The 24625-nt window shown below is 42.6% G+C and overlaps 1 protein-coding gene across 1 annotated transcript; it reads right to left on the bottom strand.

Annotated features, from left to right (window-relative positions):
* Positions 1-4893: 4893 nt before the first annotated feature.
* crispld2 (cysteine-rich secretory protein LCCL domain containing 2) lies at positions 4894-19999 on the bottom strand. Its single transcript, XM_079287076.1, has 15 exons — positions 19882-19999; positions 17542-17889; positions 16326-16444; positions 14867-14999; positions 12850-12965; positions 12309-12409; positions 12027-12221; positions 11888-11948; positions 11706-11772; positions 11482-11612; positions 11305-11348; positions 11116-11188; positions 10772-10847; positions 9688-9818; positions 4894-6670 (listed from the first exon to the last, which is right to left on the bottom strand). Exons 2-15 carry the CDS (start codon positions 17809-17811, stop codon positions 6610-6612), a joined length of 1578 nt encoding a protein of 525 aa, XP_079143202.1. The 5' UTR covers positions 17812-17889; positions 19882-19999; the 3' UTR covers positions 4894-6609.
* Between the last annotated feature and the right edge of the window lie 4626 nt (positions 20000-24625).

Below are 24625 nucleotides of genomic sequence, written 5' to 3'. Positions count from 1 at the left end.
TGTGTCACCAGTAAAAGCATTGTTTTCTGATTAAACTCTGCAGACAACAGATCCACAGAGTGGTCAGTGTTCTGACCTTGTGAGTCTAACCAGCTCATCCACCCCATCCCAGTTTAAGCCATATCTGGAGTGGAAACTTGGCCTGAATTCATGACCAGATTTCATATAATAACATGGACCTCCATGTGCCAACTGAGCTGATCTGTATGATGAGATGATTGTACAGTAAGCGCTGTCTGTTATAACCTGTCCAAACTTCATCAATTAGAGTCTTCTTCTGCAAGTGTGATGAATGCATCACATCTCTGTTCAATTTGTGTTAAATATGTCACCATGTTAAAAACAAATTATACACTGCATTATACACTACTTTCCAAAACATGTCCTTCTAAATCCCATGTCCAGAGCAATCAGCAATTCTTCTTTCTTAAAAGGAATAATTGCTTGTTGTTGCACCCTGCCTCACTTCTATACTCGCTGAGAGTAAATGTTTATGCATTGTTTGATCATTGCTTTCAGGACATCAGACTGAATGAACAAACTAAGAGCTCATAAAAGGCTTGGGTCAGTTTCATCCAAATTCTCAGAGCCTCTCACAGAAATAAAACTTCAACAAACTTTGCAGAAGTGTCTTATTCCTTCTTCTTCTTCTGCGATTCACTGGTTGTGTACTGGCACAAACCCTCCGAGGATAGAACTATTTAAACAATAACACCGGCCCTCAAGTCTTGTTTACTTCAGCTTAACTCTCCGCTTGTCCCACTGCTTCTATCAGAACAACGTGGTGACAAACTCTTCTGCTACTCATTTGATTCATATGTTAACCAAGCAGGGCACTAACCGGCAGAGGAGGCACAAAAGAAGCAGCCAACCATTATCAGTGTGTGATTACATGTCGGCACCAGTGTGTGATGCTGGAAACCAAAACTGGTCTATGAGTGTGCTCTTTGTTATGTTGTTCATACAAGGGTCTCTATATTTAGACTGCTTTACTCAGTGTGTTTATGAAGCATTTTTTCATACACCCATCATTAGACAAATATTGGACTAATGATCTTGAGGAATGTCATGTGGAGGAGAGACCGAGACCCCATGATTTAGTAGTTTCTCTATCATTGAGAAACGCAACGATGGGAAACCATTCGCTTCCAGGACTCTTTCCGTCCCCAATAACTATTGTGAGATTTCTAAAGGCTTCAGTTGTGTGTTTTTGTGGTAGTAACATAAAACTCTCGGCTTGAGTTCGTAGAGCTGGACTGCACACAGCTCCACAAGCACTACGGTTGTAGCAGTGTGGACCTTATAGTTGATAAGGGTACCACAGACGCCATGTTGAGGTCTACGGAAGGGAAATGGAAGGCCAGTCAGGTGCTGAAGCAGTGTTTGAAGGTGTTGCGGAGCTCAGGGTCTCTGCTCCAGTTCTCTGATGAAGACCCTGATGCCAGGCTGCTGTGGCTGGAGACGGAGGCACAGGAGCCGGGGGTGATGGCAGCAGATGTTGGGGTGCAGGAGGTTGGGGAGCTCAGGGGAATGACTTACTACTGCTACCAAGTGACTCCTCGCTCTATTGTATAGCAACTTTCTTCATCTGGATGGTGATAATGTTAAATGAGTAAACCACTGAACTGATTGTAAAAAGTAATTGATAAGGTACACAGAGTGACTTATCCACCAAACTGGACCTCCACATTCCGACAGCAGAGACAACAAGAGATTTACTACTTATAAAATAACCTGAAGGTAAAGAATTACCTCTTTATGAAATGATAAAAGTTGACAAACCACTTTAGATCAATGTTGGGCCCAGCATCAGTTATCTAAGTACAAAAACGTGCAGTAAGCACGATGTGTGCCGAAAGATTCTTTCGATGAGGACCTTCTGTTGGAAGGGAGTCACGGTTAAGGCGAACACTTATCCATATAAGTATGTCTTCCATATAAATATTCATCCTGGAAAAGAGACAAAAGTATGTCTTCAAACCATGATGGATTATGGTTTACACCACAAAATGCTGACTGACACTCTTGTGTTTGATCATTGGGCAGTGAATCGTCAGCACACTTTTCCCAAAATGGATGTGCGTCACGAGGGAGAAAGAAAAACTACCACTGAGGTCTTGTCGTTTAAGATGAATGGGTGGAGCCTATAGATTACCGGGCAGCGAGGCTTTGTTTGAGTTCTCCTGTCCACATTGGTTGACTACACACCATCACCACATATTCCTCATCATCTCTCTGACAAACAGCCTTTGTTCTCATGCTTGGGGTTGCCTCCCTGTGGGCCAGAATTCACACTGAGTCCCGAGGGAACCAGCCAGGGATTCACTGCGGTGGCTCTAATGCCAAGAAAAAACACCCAAGACCCAAACCAAATAAAACAGTGATGAGGATACATTACTTAGAAAAGCGTCATGGCATGAATTTCCTTGAGTGGTTTGCCGGTATTAGAGCAGGATGTTATCACTTGTAATTCTGCATTTTATGGCTTTGCAAAGTAATAAAAAAGTAAAATATTCAGTAGACTATTACCTGACGGAATTATTAGTATTATTACCATATACAGTATGTAGGGTTCTGTATGAGCTGATGTGTGTATGTGTCATGATATTAAACTTGTTATCTACTGGTTGTGGCATATTATTCTTTTTTATTTCTTGTATACTTTGGTTTACCTCCTCACATACAATATATACTGTAGCTATATCATTTACTGCAGTTCACTCACACTGTAATCCTAGTATTCAGTTTGGTCATCATAATGTGACAGAAACAAAGGCCACGCAAACCAGTGCCTGAAATGCTCCCATGACTGGAGGAAACGAGTCACCTATTTAAAGCTGCTGTTAACCTGTGATGCAATTTACGTATGCTTTTGCTTTGTTTATTACTGTTATAATGTCATCTATCGGTTTCTGCCTTTACAATGTAAAGTGTCTTTGAGTACCTTTTAAAAGCGGCACACAAATGAAATGTATTATTATTATTAACATTATGTAACAATGAAAAATGAGCCATCAGGAACCTAACCCATGGCTGAACCACAACCTTTAGATCATCAAAAAATATTGAGTCAAATGATGCTGGCAGACGTTTTAATAAATTCCAAATACATTTCAAACGCTCCCTTTAGATGGATGGTTTTAGTAAAGCCTCTATCCTCCTTTTGTATCTGTACATCTTATCACATTCTTGTGATGGACAACCAGGCCAGACAAAGTCCTGTCATAACAACATCAGCCACATCCCTGCTTCGTCTGTTATGGTGGATAATTCCAGTGTCTCTAAATCTGAAATTCCTCCACACAAACTGCCAACTTGCTTTCTATAAACTATGTGCTGTACTATAAGGCCTCTCTGACCAGAGCAATATCACAATCATATCATTTAGACTCTGTACAGTGATCAAGATCCTGCCTGAAAGTCTTGCCTGGAGTATATGAACTATACTGAAATAAGTTCCTGTGTGATCTTCCAAAATAAATTCAAAAATCAACTCAGTGACTGTCGTCTAATTTCTATCACCGTACAATTTCTTGTGATAGACCTACATTAATAATAATGGACTTATAAGAAAATGTTTAAAGTGATGGATCAAGTTCACCAGTAGAGCCGAAGGAGTTTTGACACATAACAGACTTCTACGACAAAAACGTAAAACAAATGAAACTTTACTGCTACCCTTTGAGTGCTGTGAGATGTACAGCACAACCAATACAATATGTTGTGCAAAGCACATTTAAGGACAAGAAAGTTGGAATGAGTTTTTTCTCTGAGTAGTCTGGGGATTTATAGGGTGAGTGAGTGCAAATCTTTATCTCCATGGGCAATAGAAGTAAAATAGTCATCACACAAGCCAGTTGCAGCTGTTTATCAGTAAAGTGGCCAAAGCCTTGTCCAACCAAGACTTAACTGAAACCGCACATCTGCCTCAAATAACAGCCCTGGAGGTATGAAGAATTATTAGCGCTTGAAATGTTTCCCTGGTCGTCTCTCTCCTTTCTTCTTCCAATGTCTCTGCCGCTTTCTGAGGGTTTGAGTAAATGGGGCATTTATTGGTGGCATGTGTACAGGGATCTATCTCAGTGAGCTTGTCACAAACATCTGTAAAGTAACAAATGAGAACAACACCCTGGAGTGTGAAATGGGAAATGAGTTTCTTTCTTTCTTCTGAAATTATTCCACCATAAACGAAAGCCATATTGGCAGATTACGTTTGTGGTCCTTGAGTAAAAGTGATTGCTTCAATTCAGTGTTCCACTTTACTCGGCATGAAGCAGAGCCAGGTTATGGACATGGTCAGAGATATTCTTCCAAAGATAATGAACAAATCTTGGGTGGCCTGCATCTAAATTTCATTCAGAAAGCATTGGCGTACAGACTTACCGGTAGCTTGATGCGCTGGTCAAAGTAGATTTAATAAAGTCGTGAGATCATATAACAGTTACACAGTTTTTCTCATATTATGTGACTCACTACCCCGAGGATACAATCATCCACTTGGGTGTTGTTTTAGCTATATGTGTGTTACTGTGGATGACAATTAAAAATGATTCTTCACTTTTGATCCATGAGATTATATCCTGTATCCTGGTTAGTTGATTTGTTTGGTTAGGCTGTGGCAAATATAACAAGGCAGTCCCCTCCCCAACTACTATCAGAACATAACCAAAGTACAATAGAACCATTAAACACTGTTACCCACCCTCATTCAAAATAATCCCTCGATTTCACCTCATCTCAAATGCCACTGTAGCCCAAAGTATGTGCACAATGCACAAATAATCATGAACTCACTGGACACATCTTTTACTGAAACGGACACAGGTGTTGTAGCATTTGTATGTCATACTTTATTTTCAAATTGTGCAAAAATTATAGAACCCTTCCCACAACTGTATAAAAACAAGACAATTCCAAAATACATTTAAACAATTGAATTATATCTTACTGCATTAAGGATTGTTCAATAACAGTATTTACAGTTCCCATAGCGCGACAAAACTTTTAGCATTTCCCATAAAAATTCCCATATAGAAGAGACTTAAATGCCTAGCGTAGCAATAGGACTGAGGTAGAATAGAGATAAAGATGCTTTTTGTTTTCTTGGCCAGGTATTTGTGATATATTTACAGCCTTGTCGTGTACTTTGAAAGCACTCTCTGCTTGCATGTTTTGCATCCTCAAGGAAACAAACAGATAGAGTGACACTACTTAATGGTACAACTGGACACCACAGTCCTGAAGTACAAATTACCGGTAGACTGAAAGTCTGTTTAATTACTTTACATGGCAGATGCTTACTATACTAAAATGTATTTTTTGTTTCTGTGCATTTAAGAGACACAGCAGAAACACTGTACCTATGTCAAGACGAGTGTAGTAGACTAGTTCTTTGTTTTTTTTTAAACAAGAAACGTATTCAACTCAGGACTGAAGCATTGGCAACTGTGCCTCAATCCAGTATAGTGATAGACATTACAGGTGTCTGTATCTCGTCTGCACTGCATAGTGTATATTGTTCCAAAGTGAATAAACTGCAGTTTGATAATGAGATTCTTCAACACATTGACACACCTCAAGATATGGGCTCATCTTAAGACACATAAAACTCTCTCTGACCTGAAACATGTGACACATTCATCTGTCTTAGGTGGGGAGGGGGCAATTTTAGCATTTTCATAAATCTTACAGAAACAAGAGAGATGAGAAAATGAGAAAAGCATTAAGGAATAATAAATATGAAATGACTGCGTATTATCTTTAACATGTTTACTGTCTGCGATCGTTATTTAATACAGGTACAATAAGGCCACCATTCTGAGGAGCCATCTGCAGCTACCACATGCTGCATGTTAAACCTAGCAATGTAACACCTTCACTAAATCACCTCCACGTGTCTGGGACTGTTTGTGAAACCAGTCTCCTTAAGGTGAACATAATCTATGTACAGCCTGCTGCTGCTTCCAATTACCTCCCTATTTCCTCCCCTTTTGTATCTTGTATGTTTTGCTTGACGAGTTCTGCTCTACCCAGCCAACAAAACATCCTCACTCACAATGAGCCGAGCACTTGACTTATAAATACAATCTAGACATAGATTTGGTTTCACAGGCCAAATCCTCAAGAGCAAAAAGGAAAGGCTATCCGGTGAGCAGGAAAATGCAATGAAATGAAATATAAAATCAGAATAGTTAATTTATGGTACAAAATAAAACAATAAACAAACAAAATATCATACATTCTGTACACGATGATTAAATACAGTGTGATCAGTATACATTCCTGTGTAAGAAAACCAATCTGAATTTGTAATAGGAACATCAATGTAAACATAATACTTTCAGCGAAACATGTCCAAATCAGAACTTCCAGCACCAGCTGGTCAAAGCATCATAATGTGTAAAACATTCTGTATTCACAGATAAAGTAAGCATGTCGACATATCTATATGTGGGCGGCTATTGTTTAAGAACAAAGAGGGAATCTGCTGGGACTTTCTGTTTCCACTAAAGGCACAGAAACAGATTAACAGCCATGGTATCCAACCTGTGGGCACGTCCTGCTCTTCAAGAGCAGCTGAGGTGACTCTGTTGGTCTCAGGGATTCTGATCAGAAGTCCCACTCCCTCACAGCAAAGACTCGGAAAGAGCCTCCCTCTGTGTTGCTCTTGCTGCGAACAAGCGAAACAGAAAACATGTTACATTTGGTAACCGCAAACACTGATGCAACACAGGGCACTCCAGTTATTTTGTATGTAACTTCCATAAAGGCAGGGAATTGTGAGAAATAGATTGGAGAAGAATTATCAAAATTGAAACAGCAGAGGCCGAGTTATCATGAATTCAATCCCTAGTTTTACACTGAATCCTTAATGCATGATTCTAAGACCCTGATGACATCATCAGGGTTAACTAAAGTCTCACGGGGGATTCACAAAGAATGGAAAAGGTCCGTTTCACAAAAGATATTGCTCGAATCATATGTGCAATTTGGACTTTTTTAGCATCAGATTGCAATTATCCTTGTGGCAAAAAACACAGTAGGCAGAACAATGGCACAGAGAAAAAGAAAAATCGAAATGTTCAGATCGCGAGCTGCAAGTCCTGACTGATGCAGATGCATTCCTCAAAACTTCAAACAAGGAATTTAAACGAGAAAAGAGAGAAACCGTATTTGGGATTTAATGTTCCAGTCTGTCAGTGCTGTTGGTGTTTTCAAACGCACATCTTCAAACTTAAAGAGGTCTGGGTGTGACACCCCTTAAAATGCAGTTACCACCAACTCTCTGAAGACACTAGTAGTTTCACTGTAGCTGCATGTGGCTGTTAGCACAGATCTTTGTGAAGTGGAATCTTTTTGCAACAAGGCTCATTTGCATTTTGCGCTAAATGTATGCATATAATCTAATTTAAACAGCACGGGAGCAAAAAGACGCTATTTGCTTGGCAGCGGGGTGAGGGGTGCATTTCACCCTGCGTACCTAAAAAAAAAAGCTACCGAATCCTTTTGTGGATTTGACCCTCAAACTTTGGAAATCCACATCTAAAACTACAGACGACGTTATATAACTGTGTTCACAGGCAGAGTAGTAGTCCTTGTGACGAGTACATTGAAGTGTAGGGTGCCCGCGGAGTTAAATAAATCTTTTTGCATTTGTGATACTTGGAAGTCTGCTTTTTGGTATTGTCCAAGTACTGCCAGCAGCCAAGTCCATTAAAAAGCACACAATCATGGTGTTCACGGCATCTTTGTAAATGGCATGTTGGCAGTATGACTCATTGTTGTCGTATATCCGAGTCTGACCTTTTCAAGCTACCACATGTGTTAAACTTGATGACTTTATAATTACTTCGCTGGTGGAGAGACCTTGAAGCTCTGCCATGATCAATAATCACGATGGGCCTGTGCGATTGGTATCAGATCACAGATAATTGTCCACATAGGAAATCCCTGACTAAGTGGCTGCAGCATTTCCATCCTCGAGTAATCAGATAGGCTGTGATTACTTCCCCAGCAACAGTCCAAACTGGCCACCCTGCCATGATGTTGGCACATGGCACGGGCTCCCTCTCAGCCGTTTATTGACCTCCTATCCCAGTGCCCTGAGTGGGGCCTTCGCAGTTATGCATTAGATTGCATAGTAGTCCGTCTTGGATTATTTTGGCCACTCAGCACTTTGCACACTCAATTGAAATGCCTGAGTAAAGTAAGCAAAGATCCCATGTGTGGCCCATCCACACACCAAACCACACCATTACTCTTTCAACCCCACATGCCATCAGGACTGCCCACATGGGCTTCCTTGCCTCAGCGTAGTCCGCTGGAGCTGACCACAGTCATGAGAGTGATGTGAGAAACATGGTGTGCATGCAGGGAAGCCACTACATGCAGTATTACAGGAGACATAAATCAATGTATTGTATAGCGAATAAAAGCACCTTTCTCAGGCATTTTATAGATACTCTTGTCAAATGTACTTGTCTAATTTTACAACAAGCTCCATGTTTTCATTTCAGTTGTGTCTCAAGGCTTTCTTTACCACACTCCCATGAGTCAAATATGAAACCCTGAGCTAAGCTCAGATAAATATTATCTACACATTATATGACCTCCAACATACAATTCAGTTTTAAACTGACTTTAATTAGATATTCTTTTTTTAAAACACCTTTAGTTAAACCTGGAGATCTGGTCCATCTCAATTTTGTTTAGCAATTTAAATAAATGTGGCGTTGTGTCCATTGAAGGCTGTTTACCCCAGCAGTTAGAGAAAGGATCACTAGCTAGCTAGTAGCTACCCAGTTACATTCAAGAAACAGTTGTAAGTCGGCATACAGAAATAACACTTTTTAAGTCCCTCGCTATGATTGGTTAGACCAAAACAAAACAAAATAGGTACTCGTCTCGCATGAACACAGTCAGGCTGAATGTACCCCATGAAACAAGATGGCGATTCAAAGCCCCTGCACACCGACTGCCCACCCAAACAGGTGTTCTCAATCCTGCCAAATTAGACATCTTCTTACGACTCTGTGGTCGTGTGCAGACTTGACTCTCCGGTTTGCGTGGATACACCTGTTAGGGTGGGACCCTATGTATTTTTTATCATGCCATTTAGTGTAGTCAGTTTGCTGACCGTGCGTAAATCCAAGCATAATTCAGTTTGAGAGACCTTGCTAGCGGTTTGGGAAAATATAATGCCATTATTCGGGGATCCTAACCACCAAACCAAACATACTACTGACTCCTGTAAGACTTTAGCAGATTACATGCTCCACTCCTCAACCTGCAACAGTGGCAGATTTATTAGGTGCTTGTACATGTGTTATTAGCGTTAATGTGTTAATAACAAATTCCCACACTTCCCCTGGCTTTACTGATAGCGTTCATCACAAGTAAGCTGTCAAATGGTTGTTTGTTGATAGAATCTGCCACACGCCATATCTAAACATGAGTGGTTATTCTCATTTTTAGGTTTAAAAAAAAAAAAAGCTTCTCTTGAATACTCTACAGCCAGACTGCTCGGAGCCAGATCTAAAAATATAGATTTCTGGAACACTGACGATCTCTATTGTTACTGTTTGACATGGTGCCTGAGCAATTTATCTTTGTACCTTTTGTTATTGTGCAACAATCCCCATCTGGGAAAGATAAGTACAGTACAAATAGTTTAAAATGAAGTAGTACCTCTCAGACTGGATGCCATTTTTCAGGACTCCAGCATAGTTCTTTCTCTTGTCCAGTGGCAGAACATCCACAAAACCGCCATCTGCTTTGATTTGCCCTGCATGGATGGCTGATTTACAAATACTGGAGCTCTGTGAGGATAACATAAAAAGAGGAGAAATACTTTTACAGCCTTTTTCACCACATGAATAGCTTTTCAATTCCTTTATTTTCAAATACAGCACAAAATATATTGCAGTAATTCACAGACACACACACACACACACACACGAGCGTTTGTTTCACAATCCGAGCCAGCACAACAGACTGTAAGCGCTTATCAACAGTCTGGAGCAGAATCATTCAATTCTAGTCTAAACACAGATCACACTGTCCATACACCCCAACAACACTTCTCACCAGATGGTTTATGTCTCATTTCTAACCAACATCCAGCTTCTACGCCACTGGAGAAACACATTTGCGTGCCTGAGATTGCAAACCTTCCCGGGCACATTTGCTATGAGCCACACGGCTGCCTTATTCTGTGACCGTTCGGAATCTCTGGGGAACTGTGATTTATGTCCAGCCGGACGTCATCTGAGGTCTGTTTCCAAGATATTACCCCATTTAACACGACGTCGACCTCATGTGACCTCATGTGTGCAAACTGGCAAAAAGAGTGATGGGAATTTCTACAAACTGTACATCTGACGAATTTAGCCTGGAGGGAACATTACAATGACTAATCCACTCTGATTTAGGTGACTTCGGAGGGATGACGTAAACCAGTTTCATGAAACCATTTCTGTCTCCTATCTCTGAAACACAAGCACTTAGCCCGAGATAACACTTGTATAAGCATCTGAGTGGTCCGGCCCCATGCTGGGTGATGCATCCCGGCAGTCTCTGGCTTACCTCACCATGACTCCCATTCTCTATTGAGCCACAGTCATACTCTGATTCAGTGGCTTTCCATGCTTTACAACGCCTGGAAAGTCACTCTGAATTAACCATGCTGCAGATCCAGATTTATCTTAAATAAATAATAATTCCTGATCAAGGTCCTTCAGAACATGCAGATCCAGAACAGTGTTTAACTTACATCGGTGTAGATGTTGTTTCCAATTACAGGCGACCAATAGGAAGGCTGAGTTTTGCAGTTGGCCGGACAGAAGATCCTGAAAAACAAATTGGATATAAGTATCAATTTGCAGCAACGGATAAAGTTCACATTAATAAAAATATTTTTTAACACATTACTTTCTATTTAGCATGTATAATCACGACATAGTTTTACATTGTTTATCATACAGTATAATACAGTTGCAAGGAGTTATAAGAATATCACTTATGGGTCCCCCCAGGAGGAGAAACTGTAAAGCAGAACCTTTAATTGGCTCATCATATGCTTTAGAGAATGATAAGATGGTGGACGTGAGGAGGCACCTTGGACAGTGTGAGTTGGGCGTTTTGAAAGGGCAGATTTCAGCCACTGTGGTGTAGCAGTCACCAGTCATTTCTGTCACACAGAGAGAAGAGAAAAACACTTATTATACCCAATATCTGTTGTCTGACTGTGTGAATCTAAATGCAACCATAAGTCAAAGCTCTTCTTAAAAACTGTGTCTCACTTACCTTCCACTTTGGCCACCACAAAGGCATTACCGGGTTTATATTTACTGTAAAATACAACACAGTGTTTAGAAATTCGGAAAGAAAATGGTTCCAAGGAAATTTCGTCATTGCACAAGATGTGAATCATAGTGAACCAGCAAATGCAACTTATTTGGAAAAATCAGGTCCAACATCTACCTGGAGGACTCAATGCCATTCTTAGTGGCTCTGACAAAGTATGGATACTTGTCCATCCTTGTAATGTCGACCACTCCTCCGTTGTTGTCAATGACACCAAAATGAATAGCAGCACGGCAAATACTTGATTGCTGAAACAATTGAAAAAAAATGAAGAAATATTAATGTTCAGTATAAATTGTTGCATGATGCAGAGATGTTTGTTTCATGTTGGACATACTCACCACATCGTAAAAGAGAGTTCCCCAAACTTTCCCTTTCTTATTCAGACAGTTAGCAGGACATGTGTATCTGCAGAGTCAGAAAATGAGATGGAGACAAGAGTGAGTTTAAATTGCGGAGGAAGTTTATAATATATCCGAATAAATGAGACTTATTTTGTGCACATTCGAAAAATGAACCTGACCTGTTGCAGGTAGCGCCTTTACACTTATCTCGCAGTCGAGTCTCACACTTGATCTGTTGAGCTGCAAAAATACCATCATAAATTAGTGAAGTACAAAACATGAATGTTTATAGTTATTTTCAACAATTCCTGCAGCTACCAAGAAAGGAGTTGCTGGGAGTCTTTGAAGATGGCGTCCTTGGTGTGGTGGGCTTAGGAGCGGAGGGTTTGGATGCTGGTTTTTTGGGAGTAGATGCTCTAGGTTTGGGGGCAGGTTTGGCGGTGGTACGAGGTGGCAGTGGACCCTGAGGCTTCTCCACCTCATTCATGTCCTCTGTCTCTGAGCGCTGAGAGTCTTTAGATGGACAAACAGATCAGGGCTCAGGTTGGTAGCATGTTGAATGTTAACATCTTTAAATGAAAACCATGTGGGTTTGCTCACCTTTGTAGCACTGCTTATTCCTACATCCTCCTCCATAGCTGGGAGGGCACTGGGAACAAGGGCGGCCGTGCTGGTATGGAGCCTCACCGATCCAGTTGCCCCTGCAGAAGTGAACAGTGGACAGCTTGACTAAGGTGGAAATGAATCATCAGTCAAGCGTCACTGGGCTCTTTGTCCATTGTCAACACTCCTAATAGTCTGATTCTGATTCTAATAGTCAGTAATCCCACGAACTAATAAAAACCATCGTTGTCTCTCAGGCAATTACATCCTGTGGGTCGTCTGGAAAACAAGCGCCTGCTCTGCTCTTATTTTTCTTTCCCCATGCTATATTATTATTATTCTATTTTGAATTCTGGAAGAATTTGAATGGCTACAATATGCCATACAAACATATTGGACAACTCGTGCTACATATCTGTCGTGCAGCTCTTAGGGGTACACGCTGTAGCATTCGTCAGCACTGCAAGGAGGAAGAACGTAAACACAGAAGACAAAAGAGCAGAAGTGTTGATGAACAGTGGAGGAAAACTGAGCTTACTTTGGGGAATAGTTGCACACAAGGTAAACAGCCTTCTCCCATATGTCTCCCCACACGTCCATTCTTGGACACACGTGCACAGCACAGCCCACTCGGTTAGTGGTTGCCCAGACCAGCTGTATAGAGGGAAATAAAAGAGGAGTCAAAGTTAGGATGAACAACTGTAATTATCAGACACAGCAGAGTAAACTGAGTTTGTAGCCCATTGGTCCATCGGTCATTCCAGATTGGCAGTCACGATTAATGGGGCCACTGGGACCTCCAGGACGGCTTGGTCTGTTATTCTACTCCAGTTAGATGGACGTTGGGTGGATGAACCCAGTTTGCCCTCTGTGACCCAATCATGATCATTTTCATCACCCTGATAGAAGTGGATAAAAATGGAAGTTCTTAAGATCTGAACTTTGAAGAAACAGAATTCCGCCTATGCTCAAAACTGTCCACGGTAAAAAGAAATGCCAAATTAAACGGAAAGCTGCGGCAGGAGTGTTCCAGATGAATAATGTGCCATTTGACGGTGAATACAACACAAGCATGTTCCATAACTCCTCCTCACTTTCCTCCCAAACTCTGAAATATGTGCACTCTCCCTGCTCAGGAATGTTTATCTTTTCCCTGGTACAGTTAGAAGCCACTGGAAGCAGTGAGTCAGCACACAGACTGATTTGTGCTGACTCAGCTGAGTGCTGGTAGTTAAGCTCAATCTGTACACTCTAACTCCAGAGGGTCTAGCAGTTCTCCGCAGAAGTACTTATGGAGTATGGCTGCCTGGACAGCAGGTATATCAGCACTTCCAGCCAATGAAAGATGGAGACAAGGTGATGATGCTCAGATTTGGCATCGTCTCCGATCTGCAGCATCTTCTGAAGAATCCAGGTCAAGCAGTCAGTGGTGTCTGGTGTGTCTGAAAATGACTACCAGATGGCAGTGATCCGTTTTCAGGGTGAAGAGCAGAGGGAGGAGTCTGGATGTTTCGGTAAACTCATCCCAGCAGCTACAAAGTAAAGTCTAGGGGAAGAGGTGGCCAGCTCAGCCATTTCTGTTTCCTTTTGATTGATTTCTTCATGTTCTCATCCACTCTTCTCTCTGTCCGTTATTTGCGTCTGCTTTTCCTTTCATCCTTCGCTGTCTACAAGTCACTATATCCATGTATGTCATTCAATCCCTCAGTTCCTCCACAACTGGGACAATAAATACTACAGGGTGCACACACCACATGTTGTGTCCCGGCAACACCTGTCAAGTGACATATGTGCCATATTACAGATAAAAGAAGACACATGACCTGATACTAAACATCATAAATATGGAAGACATTACAGCGTACGTTTCAAAAGGAAGTTGAAAAATATATTTCAACCTAAAATAACACCGAGCACACACCACCTTTTCAGCTTCCTGCAGTAATTGATCGATTCGAGAGTAAGCTTACAACTCAAAAAAGAAGAAAACGACCCCATGTACTTCAATGCATACTAATTTATGTGAATTCATAAAATGATCCCCTGTGATCTGCCTCAAGTTTCTCGCCAAAATCAAAATTTTGCAAGATTACATTTGAACACATCATAATAATGTTATCATTTTCGCCCAATAATAATTTTTACTGAGTAGAGCTTGAACGCATTATAATGTAACTCAATGCAACCTCTGTCAACGTTAGCTTTGTTATTTAGTTAAACAGGACAGTGCTGCCCAGCGATTGCTAACAGCTAATATTACTAGCTCTCTTTCTGCTGAGTTCAACACTGATTCGTTGTCCACAATGAAGCATTATCAGGGAACTTTTTGATTTTGGCTGGAAGCTGTAAGAGTCGGACAATGATTTTGCCGGTTCTCATGACATCCCTACTGCCAAGTGCTTAGTTATAGGAGTACTCCACCGATTTAGCTTTGCAGTTCTATAAATCTGAATAGAACAATACCTATATACACCTGGATAGTGCCGCAAACAATGAAGCAGAACCAAAGATTTCGATTGGAGCCCTGCTCTGTTTTCTTCTCTTATTCATCTCACCTGGGTGTAATGGGTACACATAGCCCCAGAGCAGAGTTCTGGACACCAAGGATTGCAGTCCTGGGGGTAGGGATATGTGTAGTGTCTCTCTTCATCGTACCAGACCTGGACATGGGAGGCAGGAGAGTGGTATCTGTTGGACCGAAGTGCACGCGCACACACACACGCACACACGCGCACACACACACACACACACACACACACACACACACACACACACACAGACAACAGTAGGCTCAGTCACACGCTGTCCAGGTACCAGGGGCAAAAGGGAAATATCTGCGGGAGCTGCCAGGTGCTTTGGCTAGACTTGAGAATCACTGCATGAACCTCGCTGCCCTTTCTCCTCCTCCTTTCAGGCCTCAAATGATGATTCTGAATTTGACCTGGCACACAGAACCGTGTTCCCCCTCCCGAACAGGGGAAACGAAATCAGCTTGAAAAAAAAAAAAAAGAATCAGAGCAAACGTAAACATGGCTCCACAGCCAAACAAATCTGTTCATGCTGTTGTTATAAACATCTCTTTTTACGGTATTGAAAAGTGCTGAGCTTCTAAATGACTGAGTAGAGGGGGAGTGGAAAAAAAAAGACTCCACATCAGGGTTTGCTGGCACAGGAAGAAAAGAAGGGAATAGCGGGGGAAGAAAAGGGCTGTGAGAATGGGAGCAGATTCCTGCAAGGGCACCTGCTGCGATAGACATACACTGTCATGTACAGAGGTCTCCTGTGTCTGGTGTCTACTCAGACACACACATTCTCAGTCACACAAACATCAACCTTAATAGGCTGGCACTGGGTAACACCACCCATGATGCTACATAACAATGGACCAATATTTTATGAAAGGATCAGCAGTCATCACTGTAGTTTACAGGAAACAACTTCCACTTGCAACATTGACATCTCAGACTATACTTACGATAAGTAAGTACATATAAAATCTGTACGACCTGTTGATTATGTGACAGAACAACTCTAAACTAACTAAATAGAAAACTGAAACGTACGAAAAGTCCACAAGAGTCCACTCTGTAAGGCTGTACATAGGGGAAACGGTGGTTTGAGCTAAATGCAACATGGATTTATTTAAAATCCTAAAATGCAGATGCTAAGCTGGTATTATGTTGACCATGTTCCCCATCCCAATATCACCTTCTGCAAAAGGGCTGCAGAGGACCTGGAGAATAATCTACTAATTAACAGCTTATTACACATCTTATAATGAATTTGCACCATTTCTTACTGCAGGAAACAAACAGCAGTCGTATGGACGCGGGTCTTATAAATGTGTTGTAACTTGAGTGAGCATTAGTAAATGCTGAACTAACCAATTGTAAAACTTGTAGCAAGAATTCGTAAATCATTTTTGGTGTCTTATCAGAAAGTGGTACAGATGCATTTGTATTCTTGAAAAACACATCCTGTAGCTGACTGACTGTGTGTGTTGTTGCATCTCACATTCCCCAGTGAACAGCCAGGTTTTGTCCAATAGACATGAGCAGGTCCTGCGGTCCATGGTCCCACTGACACTGCTCTGCCCACTGAGTGGCCGACCGCTCCAAGTCATCATCCCAAACCTGAAACACAGATTCTCACAAGTAATTCACTGCTTTAGACACCAATAAGAAGACTTTGCAACATTCACCTGCTGCATCTGCTACAATATAAAGCATTATAACCCACATCTTGTTCAGTCGGTACCGAACCTCAAGGCCTCTACTTCTGCACTTCCTTCCTTCCCAGTGAGCTGAAACTGAGCTGGATACAAGTACAAAGTTAACCTTTCACGGTGACATTTGAGTGGGGCAGCTGGCGCCTGGCCCTGGTCCACTACAAATCTCCAGCAATCACAGCTGAATTATCCAGATTTCCACATTGGGTTTCTTTACAGCGGTGGAGAGCAGGGTGGAAAGGGGAGAAGACACCTGACTCTCTTAGTGGATGAGGCGCTGTGAAGGGAGGGAGGACTGCATACAGCACGGCCCCTCAAAGCACATCTCTTCAGTACATTTCCAGCCTTTTGGTGGCCGCTAAAACATGCACAGGCAGACACCACTGTAACGCCAAACACCCATTCACTCACACAAACACACACACTGCCTGTTCGCTGGAATTTGAGAGAGCACTGGGCGGAGTAGATCTTCAGACACTTTCCTTCCCTGCTGTAACCGCACTCCAGAGACACACAAGCCGCCACTGCTTCTCTCAACTTCATGGACCTCGTGGTCTTCTATAACCTCCTGTGTGTCTCTGCAATAATCCCTCTTCTACTTTACTCATTGATGTGCCACGTTGTCCCAGGATTTTCCCTTTCTAGCCAAATTCTCGCTGTTTTCCTTTGACCCAGCCCCCACTCGCTCTCCTTTCTTCTCGAGCGCTGAGCTGCTTTCAGGTTGGACAGAGTCAGTCTTATTATCCTCCTTGTAAAAGAGCAGCACAGCAGGCTGGCAACAGCTTGCTGTCATGACTGCATGTTTCCAGCAGAGAGAAAAAAAGGTTGTTTTTATTTCAGCAAAAGCACTTTAAACTCTTATCACAGCCCCATTTGAGAGGTTGCTGACACATTCAATTGAAGTTCTTTGTGAGGTAAAGCTAAAGATTACAGTTGATACATTTGAATCATCTTTAAGAATAATAGCGGAATAGGTAATTGGGATAGTGGGACTTGTCTCACCATGTACTCCATGTTTGAGGCAGTGGGGTAAACGGAGCCCCTCAGCTTGTTGTGCAGCTGGAGGATCTCCTGGCGGTCCGACCCGCGGATGGCACGTCGGGTCCGATTGCCGGCTGTGTTGCCGGGGCCGTTCTGGTCCGCTGCCTCCTCGTAGCGGCTCAGCAGCTGCCTGAGCTCGTTGGAGTCGGGCAGGAAGAGGGAAGCTGAGTCACTGACGCACAACAGCAGGAGGGAGAAGACAAGGATCCAGGTCATGGCAGCGCAGGTCATTCTGACACTTCAGCCGTCTGGGTTGAATTTCAGGACTGCAGTCGACAGGCAGAGTGTGTTTAAAGTCCCAGACACAACCTGCAGAGAGGAAATATTTAATGAGTCTTTCCCTACTGTGAGAGGCAACAAAGCAGAGTACAGATTACTAAATTAATGTCGGAGTTTTTTTTCTATCACCAAGTTGTGTATTTATTGGGGCTGGGATAAAATATTGATGTGTGAATGTAAAACGCTCCATTCTTCAAGCTGTATTGTGTTATCTTGTGCAGGGCTACTGGCACACAGTCGATGATGATGCGGCAAAGCAAACTGAGAGTCCTCTCTCAACCCTGGACATTTCATTCTCAGATGTTCTGCTTTCTGTGAGTTCAGCCTTTTTGCCAGTTTGTGGTTGTTGTGTGAAAACTCTTCACAGGAACACAAAAAGAATCTGATGCCATCCAATGCAGCAGCCGCAGCAGAGTATAAGTATTTCTCCTGAGACGCTTTGCATGTTCAGCAATTGCTTACACTGAGGTGTTAGCAGGTCATGTGTCGGGTCCTTTTGAGGCGGTATAGGGTGCTGTTGTATTCGAAAACTACATTGTCATTTTAAGTTACTCTCTCAATTTAAGAGCTATGTTTTCCTCTGCCTCCATCAGATACTGTGGTGAAGCAGATGCATCTTGCAACATGTGCTCCCCAGATATGACTACATTATGATCCTGTTAATATGTTGTGACATCATATTGTTACATTATCATTCTGAGAGTGAACCTCTTGTGACCCCAACATGTTATAGTGAGCAACATTTAACATGAAAGTCATTTATTTTAAACAGCTTTAATTATTTACCATGAACACAAAAATAGTATGAACTGTACCACAATTAAGCAACCAGATAGCTTCTGTATCCAACAGATAAACTCTGTCTAAATGAATTTGAGCATTCAGGACTCAGTTTACCTGTTATAAAGAGTATTTTAAGCTTTACCAGTAAATCTGACTCTGTCCTTGGGCTTGATGCACCTTAATTATACTGAGAGAAACACTACCTCTCCTCGCCTCCTGACTCTGACTATTTTCTAACCAAACTGAGCAGTATAGGGCGAGACAATGAGGAGGAAGACCTGAGTTCAGGTTGACAAGCTTTCACCCTGCTGAACCGCAAAACACTTTATTCCTGACACATCCAGGGGGGCTATTCTGTAACTGACCGTACATCTGACCTCCTCGAAGGCACATTACATCCAAGATTAGAGCTAAACCCAATATCACAAAGTATAACTCAGTCCGTCAGCGTGATCAGAGAAGAAACAAATAATAAACCAAGCTCTGGCTCGGACTGGTTGCTCTCATCCTTGATTCCCTTCACCTCTTTCCATCTGGCTGAAAAAGGTTCGAGGTCTGGCACCGGCTCTGTGTCAACATGCTGTACCAGCTCTGGGCACTGTGAGCCAGCGGGCGGCTCAAGCACCACACCCTTCTCCTCTCCCCGTGCCCCCCCCTTTTCACACTGAACCTCACACTACCAACTTCTCTGTCTGGGCCCTTCTCATGGCTCTCATGAATTTTATACCAGAGTGACAGACGGAGCAGATGAATCGGACACACGGATACATCCACATCTTGTCTCTGGGAACTGAGCCCTCTCTGCCACTGGCTGGCTCGTGTCTGACCTGAGGAGGGACTGACCTCCTCTCAGCCTCAGCACGAGGTTGAATGTAAACACAGCACATGTCCCAATATAATTGTCTGATTTATATATTTAAATAGATGCTTGCTCACTTTTTCATTCCCTTTAAAGACTGACACTACACCAGTTATTATTTTTTTTTACAATGGCTGGCCTAGAACTCTAAAATGCGGGGGGGGGGGGGGGGCTTAAATAGGCTTAGGGCTACACAGGTTTAGCTTAATTTACAAAGAGTATGTCAGTGATCATTTCTATTGAGTGATATCTGCACACAGTGTATCATTATTTTGGCATTAGAGATATAACTGAGAATAATCAGCGCCTATCAACAGTAAAGCCCCTGCCATACCTCAGCGTTACTGAAATCTAAAACACAATAAATTGCAAGTGCTCACCTCTGTCTTTCTCAAGTATTCAGTTGGATATGTCGGAGCGGTTTCCTCTGCGCGCTGGAGAGCTGTATTATTCCCTTGTGAGAGCACCGGGCTGCTGCTTGTTGGCGGTGTTCCTGAAGCACACAGGAGCTGTGTAACTCCCGAGCAGCTCACAGTGCCTTATATAGAGAAGGAGACCCCTCAGGACCAGAGGGAAAATGACTGTCTCTCCTCACATCCCCCCACTCGCCAGCCTCCCTGAAGTCAGCTATGTTCTTGGCAAAGGGCGGGCAGTATGCGCACGCTGACGAGCAGCCGAACGTCAGGAAGACAACTAGAATTATCTCAAATCAGCGAGCTGTCAGACGAGTCAGCGGCAGGCAGTTAGATCATCACCTCTGAATCAAGTGAGGGTGACAGTTTTGTACCAGATGTATCTTCACAACCAGCTACAGACAAGCTTCACACACTACAGCAGCAGGGAGAACTAGAGTCACCCAAACCAAGCACAAAAAACAATAGATGTTGTTCTTAAAGTATGGGCAATACTTTTTAATGGGCACCATGTATAAAGGGCTAGATAAGTTGTAACGAATGCCTATTTTGCGAATGCTTATAGATTAGTTAGCAGCCATAAAATCTTTATGGATCGGAAAAATCAATTGGCTGGAATTTATCATTTAATTTGGTAAAAATGCAGTAATCCATTTGTATTAAGTCTGTAGCAGGGTGAATGACCCTTCTTCTCATTTGATTTATTACCTCAGTAAACATTGTAAACATGCGTTTATGGTCTCAGAACTTTGACCTTTTCAGTGTGTTTTCATTTCATGAAAGTTAATTGTAACCTTTTTGGTTGCCTCTAAATGTCTTATTCTGCGTTTGTCTATAATTAGCTCCACTTTGTGGGTTCAATCTGGTTGCAAAAAAACAAGATGGCGACTTCACGGTGACTACATCCATATGCAGTCTGTGGTCTGTCAACACATTCTCACCCCCAATGTGTCAAACACCGACAGTTGGTCAGTGCCCCTTGGCATCGGAGAGTAACGCACTAGGTACCCCTCTGGTGTCGCTCAGGTGACAAAGCGTCCACATGTACTTTTAGTTCGTATGGGACACAAACACAGCTCTCCTGGATGAAGTCCTGCGTTTGTTTGACCCATCCACCGCCCCCCAACCCACCATGAGCAGACTATCATGGGTTTTAAACGATGTCACATGCTCTTACTGGCCACTAAAGCCGCGGGAGGGTTCACATGGTCTTTTGGGGTGACCGTGGCTTCCTGGATAGAGAGGGTTGTCTGCCAACCGAAAGGTCACCGGTTTGATCCTCGGCTGCACCGTGTCCTGTGTCGAAGTGTCCCTGAGCAAGACACTGTACCAAAACACATGAGCATGTCGCCCACATTTCTACCTTCCCTCTGCGTCTTTTTTCCACACGTCCTGCACAGCACAGTCCTCTCAAAGCGGCCCCTGAAAACGCAACAAGCCGATCGAACTCAATAAAGTTACCCTTTTGCAAACGATGTCAAGTGACAACATAAGGTGCTCGATACAACTTCAGAGTACAATGGCTTATCTATTGCCGTCACATGGCACTCAACACGATGGCTGAGCCGGCAGCTTGCAGCTAACTGTGCAAGAGGCCGCTGTGCAAACAACGCCATCGGCGCTCACAGAGCTAACAGTGTTAACCTGAAAAGGAACTGGAGGGTGGGTGCTCTGCTGCCGCAGCCAAGCCGTAGGTCAGGACGGCTTTATCAGCTGTAACGGCTATATGAGCTCGTCAGCTATGGACAGTCGGGCACGCTCACATGAGAACGCACAGAGGGAGCGCGCCTTCATTCTCTGTTCAGGTGGACATTACTCCACGATATCATCACATAGCGAATCATGTTCTGAACATCGCACAGATAACCGTGAAGAGTTGTAATCACCTGCCAGTTGTGCTACTGGGAGGTTAACAGCTGTTTTTTGTTTTTTGTTCCAGATCATCTGCAGCTCTTTGGTCAAAGGGTGTAAAAGGTCTTATGAAGTTTCCACAATCCGGTGACCCAGAAAAGGCCCTGCTGTGGATAGCTACAGATCACCTGCTTCATCACTTTACCGTCTGTAAATACAGTATTAAAAGACTTCACATAAAACAGGGATCATCACGTGTTACAACGCTGCGTTATGACCCAACTAGTTCACATTTTATGTCTAAAAACATCTCAGCTATTTGCAAGAGCACGTCCACTCAGAAGGAATGCCGGTTTGGGCTCTGCCCTCAGTCAAAATACATGTTTAACAGGAAGTCTGGCCCAACATGCATCTGCTCTCTTTCTTCAACGTCCTGCAGAGATGCTAGCGACGGTGGCTATGGACAATTCTTTATTTCAGTGAAATGATTTTCTTTATGCGATTACAGGGATTGTGATGTACCAATCCAGAGATTCTAAAAATGGTGATATTTTGATCTGCAAAATGATGTTAAGATCCTTCCAGATGTCTAATGCAGACCAGGGGCATTTTCATCCAACAACATGAGAACACTATAAAGCAAGTGTGCTTTCTCCATTGCCCTCAGAAATTAAACATTTCAATTGGCTGTACCTTTAACAATTGATGATCCAAACATGAACTCATCCAGATGTGATGTTACTGCTCACACAAAGTTCTGTTTTTGTGCATCATGTTTAACATGGAACATGAGAAACTGTTATTGCAGTCCCTGTTTACATTACCATGACAGAATCCAGGTTTCTGATCATCTGGTTGTAGATGTGCTTTGATTATTTAATATCTCAGCCACTCATTTCTGTACTGACTCAGTTATTTCAACAGTTGAAAACAGTTTGGTTTCTGGCTCTCTGAACTGTGCCACATTCACCTAGAATCTCCCCATCTGATTACTGATGATGGAAAACAATGGAGACGATGCAACTCGTGCTCCGCATTACTAAAGTCAGACTGTGTGCCTTTATTTCAGCGTGTTGATCATCGCAACATGATATTTTTAGTCGTTCTAATTTACTGCGATACTTGATATTATTGCAGGGTAATGTTGAAGTCTACAGAGTGCTTTATGACACTTCTGATTTAAAGAACTGTAAACTTAACTTCTGACTACAATAAAGCAGGACCATCAACAAATACCAGGCAGATTATTTGTGCTCTGAAATTTATTCTTTGCAAACAATTCTTTTCCAAACCCTTCAAACATACAAATATGACATTCAACTCAATGGCTAACCTATATAACATCACGTCTCACTGAGCTGTCTTGTACTTTAAATACAAATACGATTACCAGGCAATGGCCCAAAACGTGACCAAGTGGGATTTTCAGGATTTCTTTTTTTGACTAAATCTCAATCTGCATTTCCCGATCCTGAGCAGACCCTTCTGACAAATGTTTGTAATTGTGTCACTCACTCTTGACTTTATTCAAATATCCAAGGGACAAGGGTTTTTCTTCTCAGAAGTGTTATTCATTTCTCAGCTGCATCAACGCAGATACATAATTCATCCCGGGCCAAATGGAAACAACTCTGCATTGGTCTCATTAGTTGAAGACAACAGAAGGATTACGCGACAAACATCCGTTCAAAACTGAGAGCTGTTATATTTGGACAGGGGGTTCATGGAGGTCCTTGAAACTCTGGTTGCCATGTTTACTTTCCTTAGAAACTGTGGCGTGCTGGTGGACCTCTGAACAAGACACACAAAGATAAGCTGCAGACGGGAGAAACTGGGGGAGACTGAATGAAGAGACCATATGGGGAACAAGGCTGATAATAAAAAAAACAGCGGGAGGTCTGGGACAGGAAATGCACAAAGATCCCTCCTACGAGGAAAAAGAGGTGCTGGGAAGTCAGACTATAGTTCAATGTCAGTGCCAATGCTGGATAAAGAAACCTGCAGACTGTAGCTCCAGTGGTTGGTGACATGTTGAATGGAGGGCTGGCACCAACGGAGTAAATGCCAGGCATTCCAGCTTCAAGATCAGAAGTTTCACCAAGAAACTTCAGCGAAAACATGGCAAAAGTAACCGCTGTTTACAGTATGCAGCAAAGTGTCTCAAAATGTGCACCATGTTACACCGTTAGCCTTTTTATCCCCTTAACACAGTGGTTCCTGACCTTGTTTTTTTGCTTTCAATTAAAAAAAATGCATTGACTTTGTTGGGTTGGTCATCTCCACTGAGTAATTATTTCTGATCCATCACTTTAATGATCTAAAAGGCACATTAACATGCTTATATTACAGGAAAATATCTTTGTTGATCCTTGTCCTGTGGACGCTGCAATACTGTGAACATTCAATTTACTGGCTTGTTGACAAATATGTACTGTGGATTTTCAAGAAACCACTCAAAAGTCTTAGAATGGCCTGTGGGGAGAAGGTTAACGCACACACCATCGTCCCTATAGCTTGGCTGAAGGAGTCACTTGTGAGTATCGGCGGTCTGTCGGTGGGTGTCCAAACATGTACTTTGCCCTTCAGACTGTGGGCCTGTAAAAAAACAAAACATCTCTTGTAGTTGCCTTCTGACGTTAACAAGGAAAATACACTTGATTGTCAGGTTGAGGGCAAAGCCACATTTCAGTGGATGGCCGAGCTACAGAAAGGGAATAAATAGTAAGCAATACTAAAGACCAGAAAAACCTTACACAGCAAATTTTTCAACGATGGGTTCTGCTTCCCATTAAAGCTAAGAGGCTCAGCCACGGCTCTAAAGAGAGCAGAGTGGACACTGAGGCAGCCAGCCCGACCACAG

This window comes from Melanostigma gelatinosum (genome assembly GCF_949748355.1).
Source record: "Melanostigma gelatinosum genome assembly, chromosome: 2".
In the NCBI taxonomy this organism is placed as follows: Eukaryota; Metazoa; Chordata; class Actinopteri; order Perciformes; family Zoarcidae; genus Melanostigma; species Melanostigma gelatinosum.
Note: the sequence above shows the minus strand (reverse complement) of the source record. Positions and strands in the feature narration are given on the sequence as shown.

What these genes read in the sequence shown, in the direction of transcription:
- crispld2 (XM_079287076.1), bottom strand. Translation starts at nt 17,811, where the DNA reads ATGACCTGCGCTGCCATGACCTGGATCCTTGTCTTCTCCCTCCTGCTG. An exon ending in GAACTCTCTTTTACGATGTG is followed by an intron (nt 11,613 to 11,705) that starts GTGAGTATGTCC and finishes CAATTGTTTCAG; the next exon opens with CAATCAAGTATTTGCCGTGC. An exon ending in GAAACAACATCTACACCGAT is followed by an intron (nt 9,819 to 10,771) that starts GTAAGTTAAACA and finishes TTATCCTCACAG; the next exon opens with AGCTCCAGTATTTGTAAATC.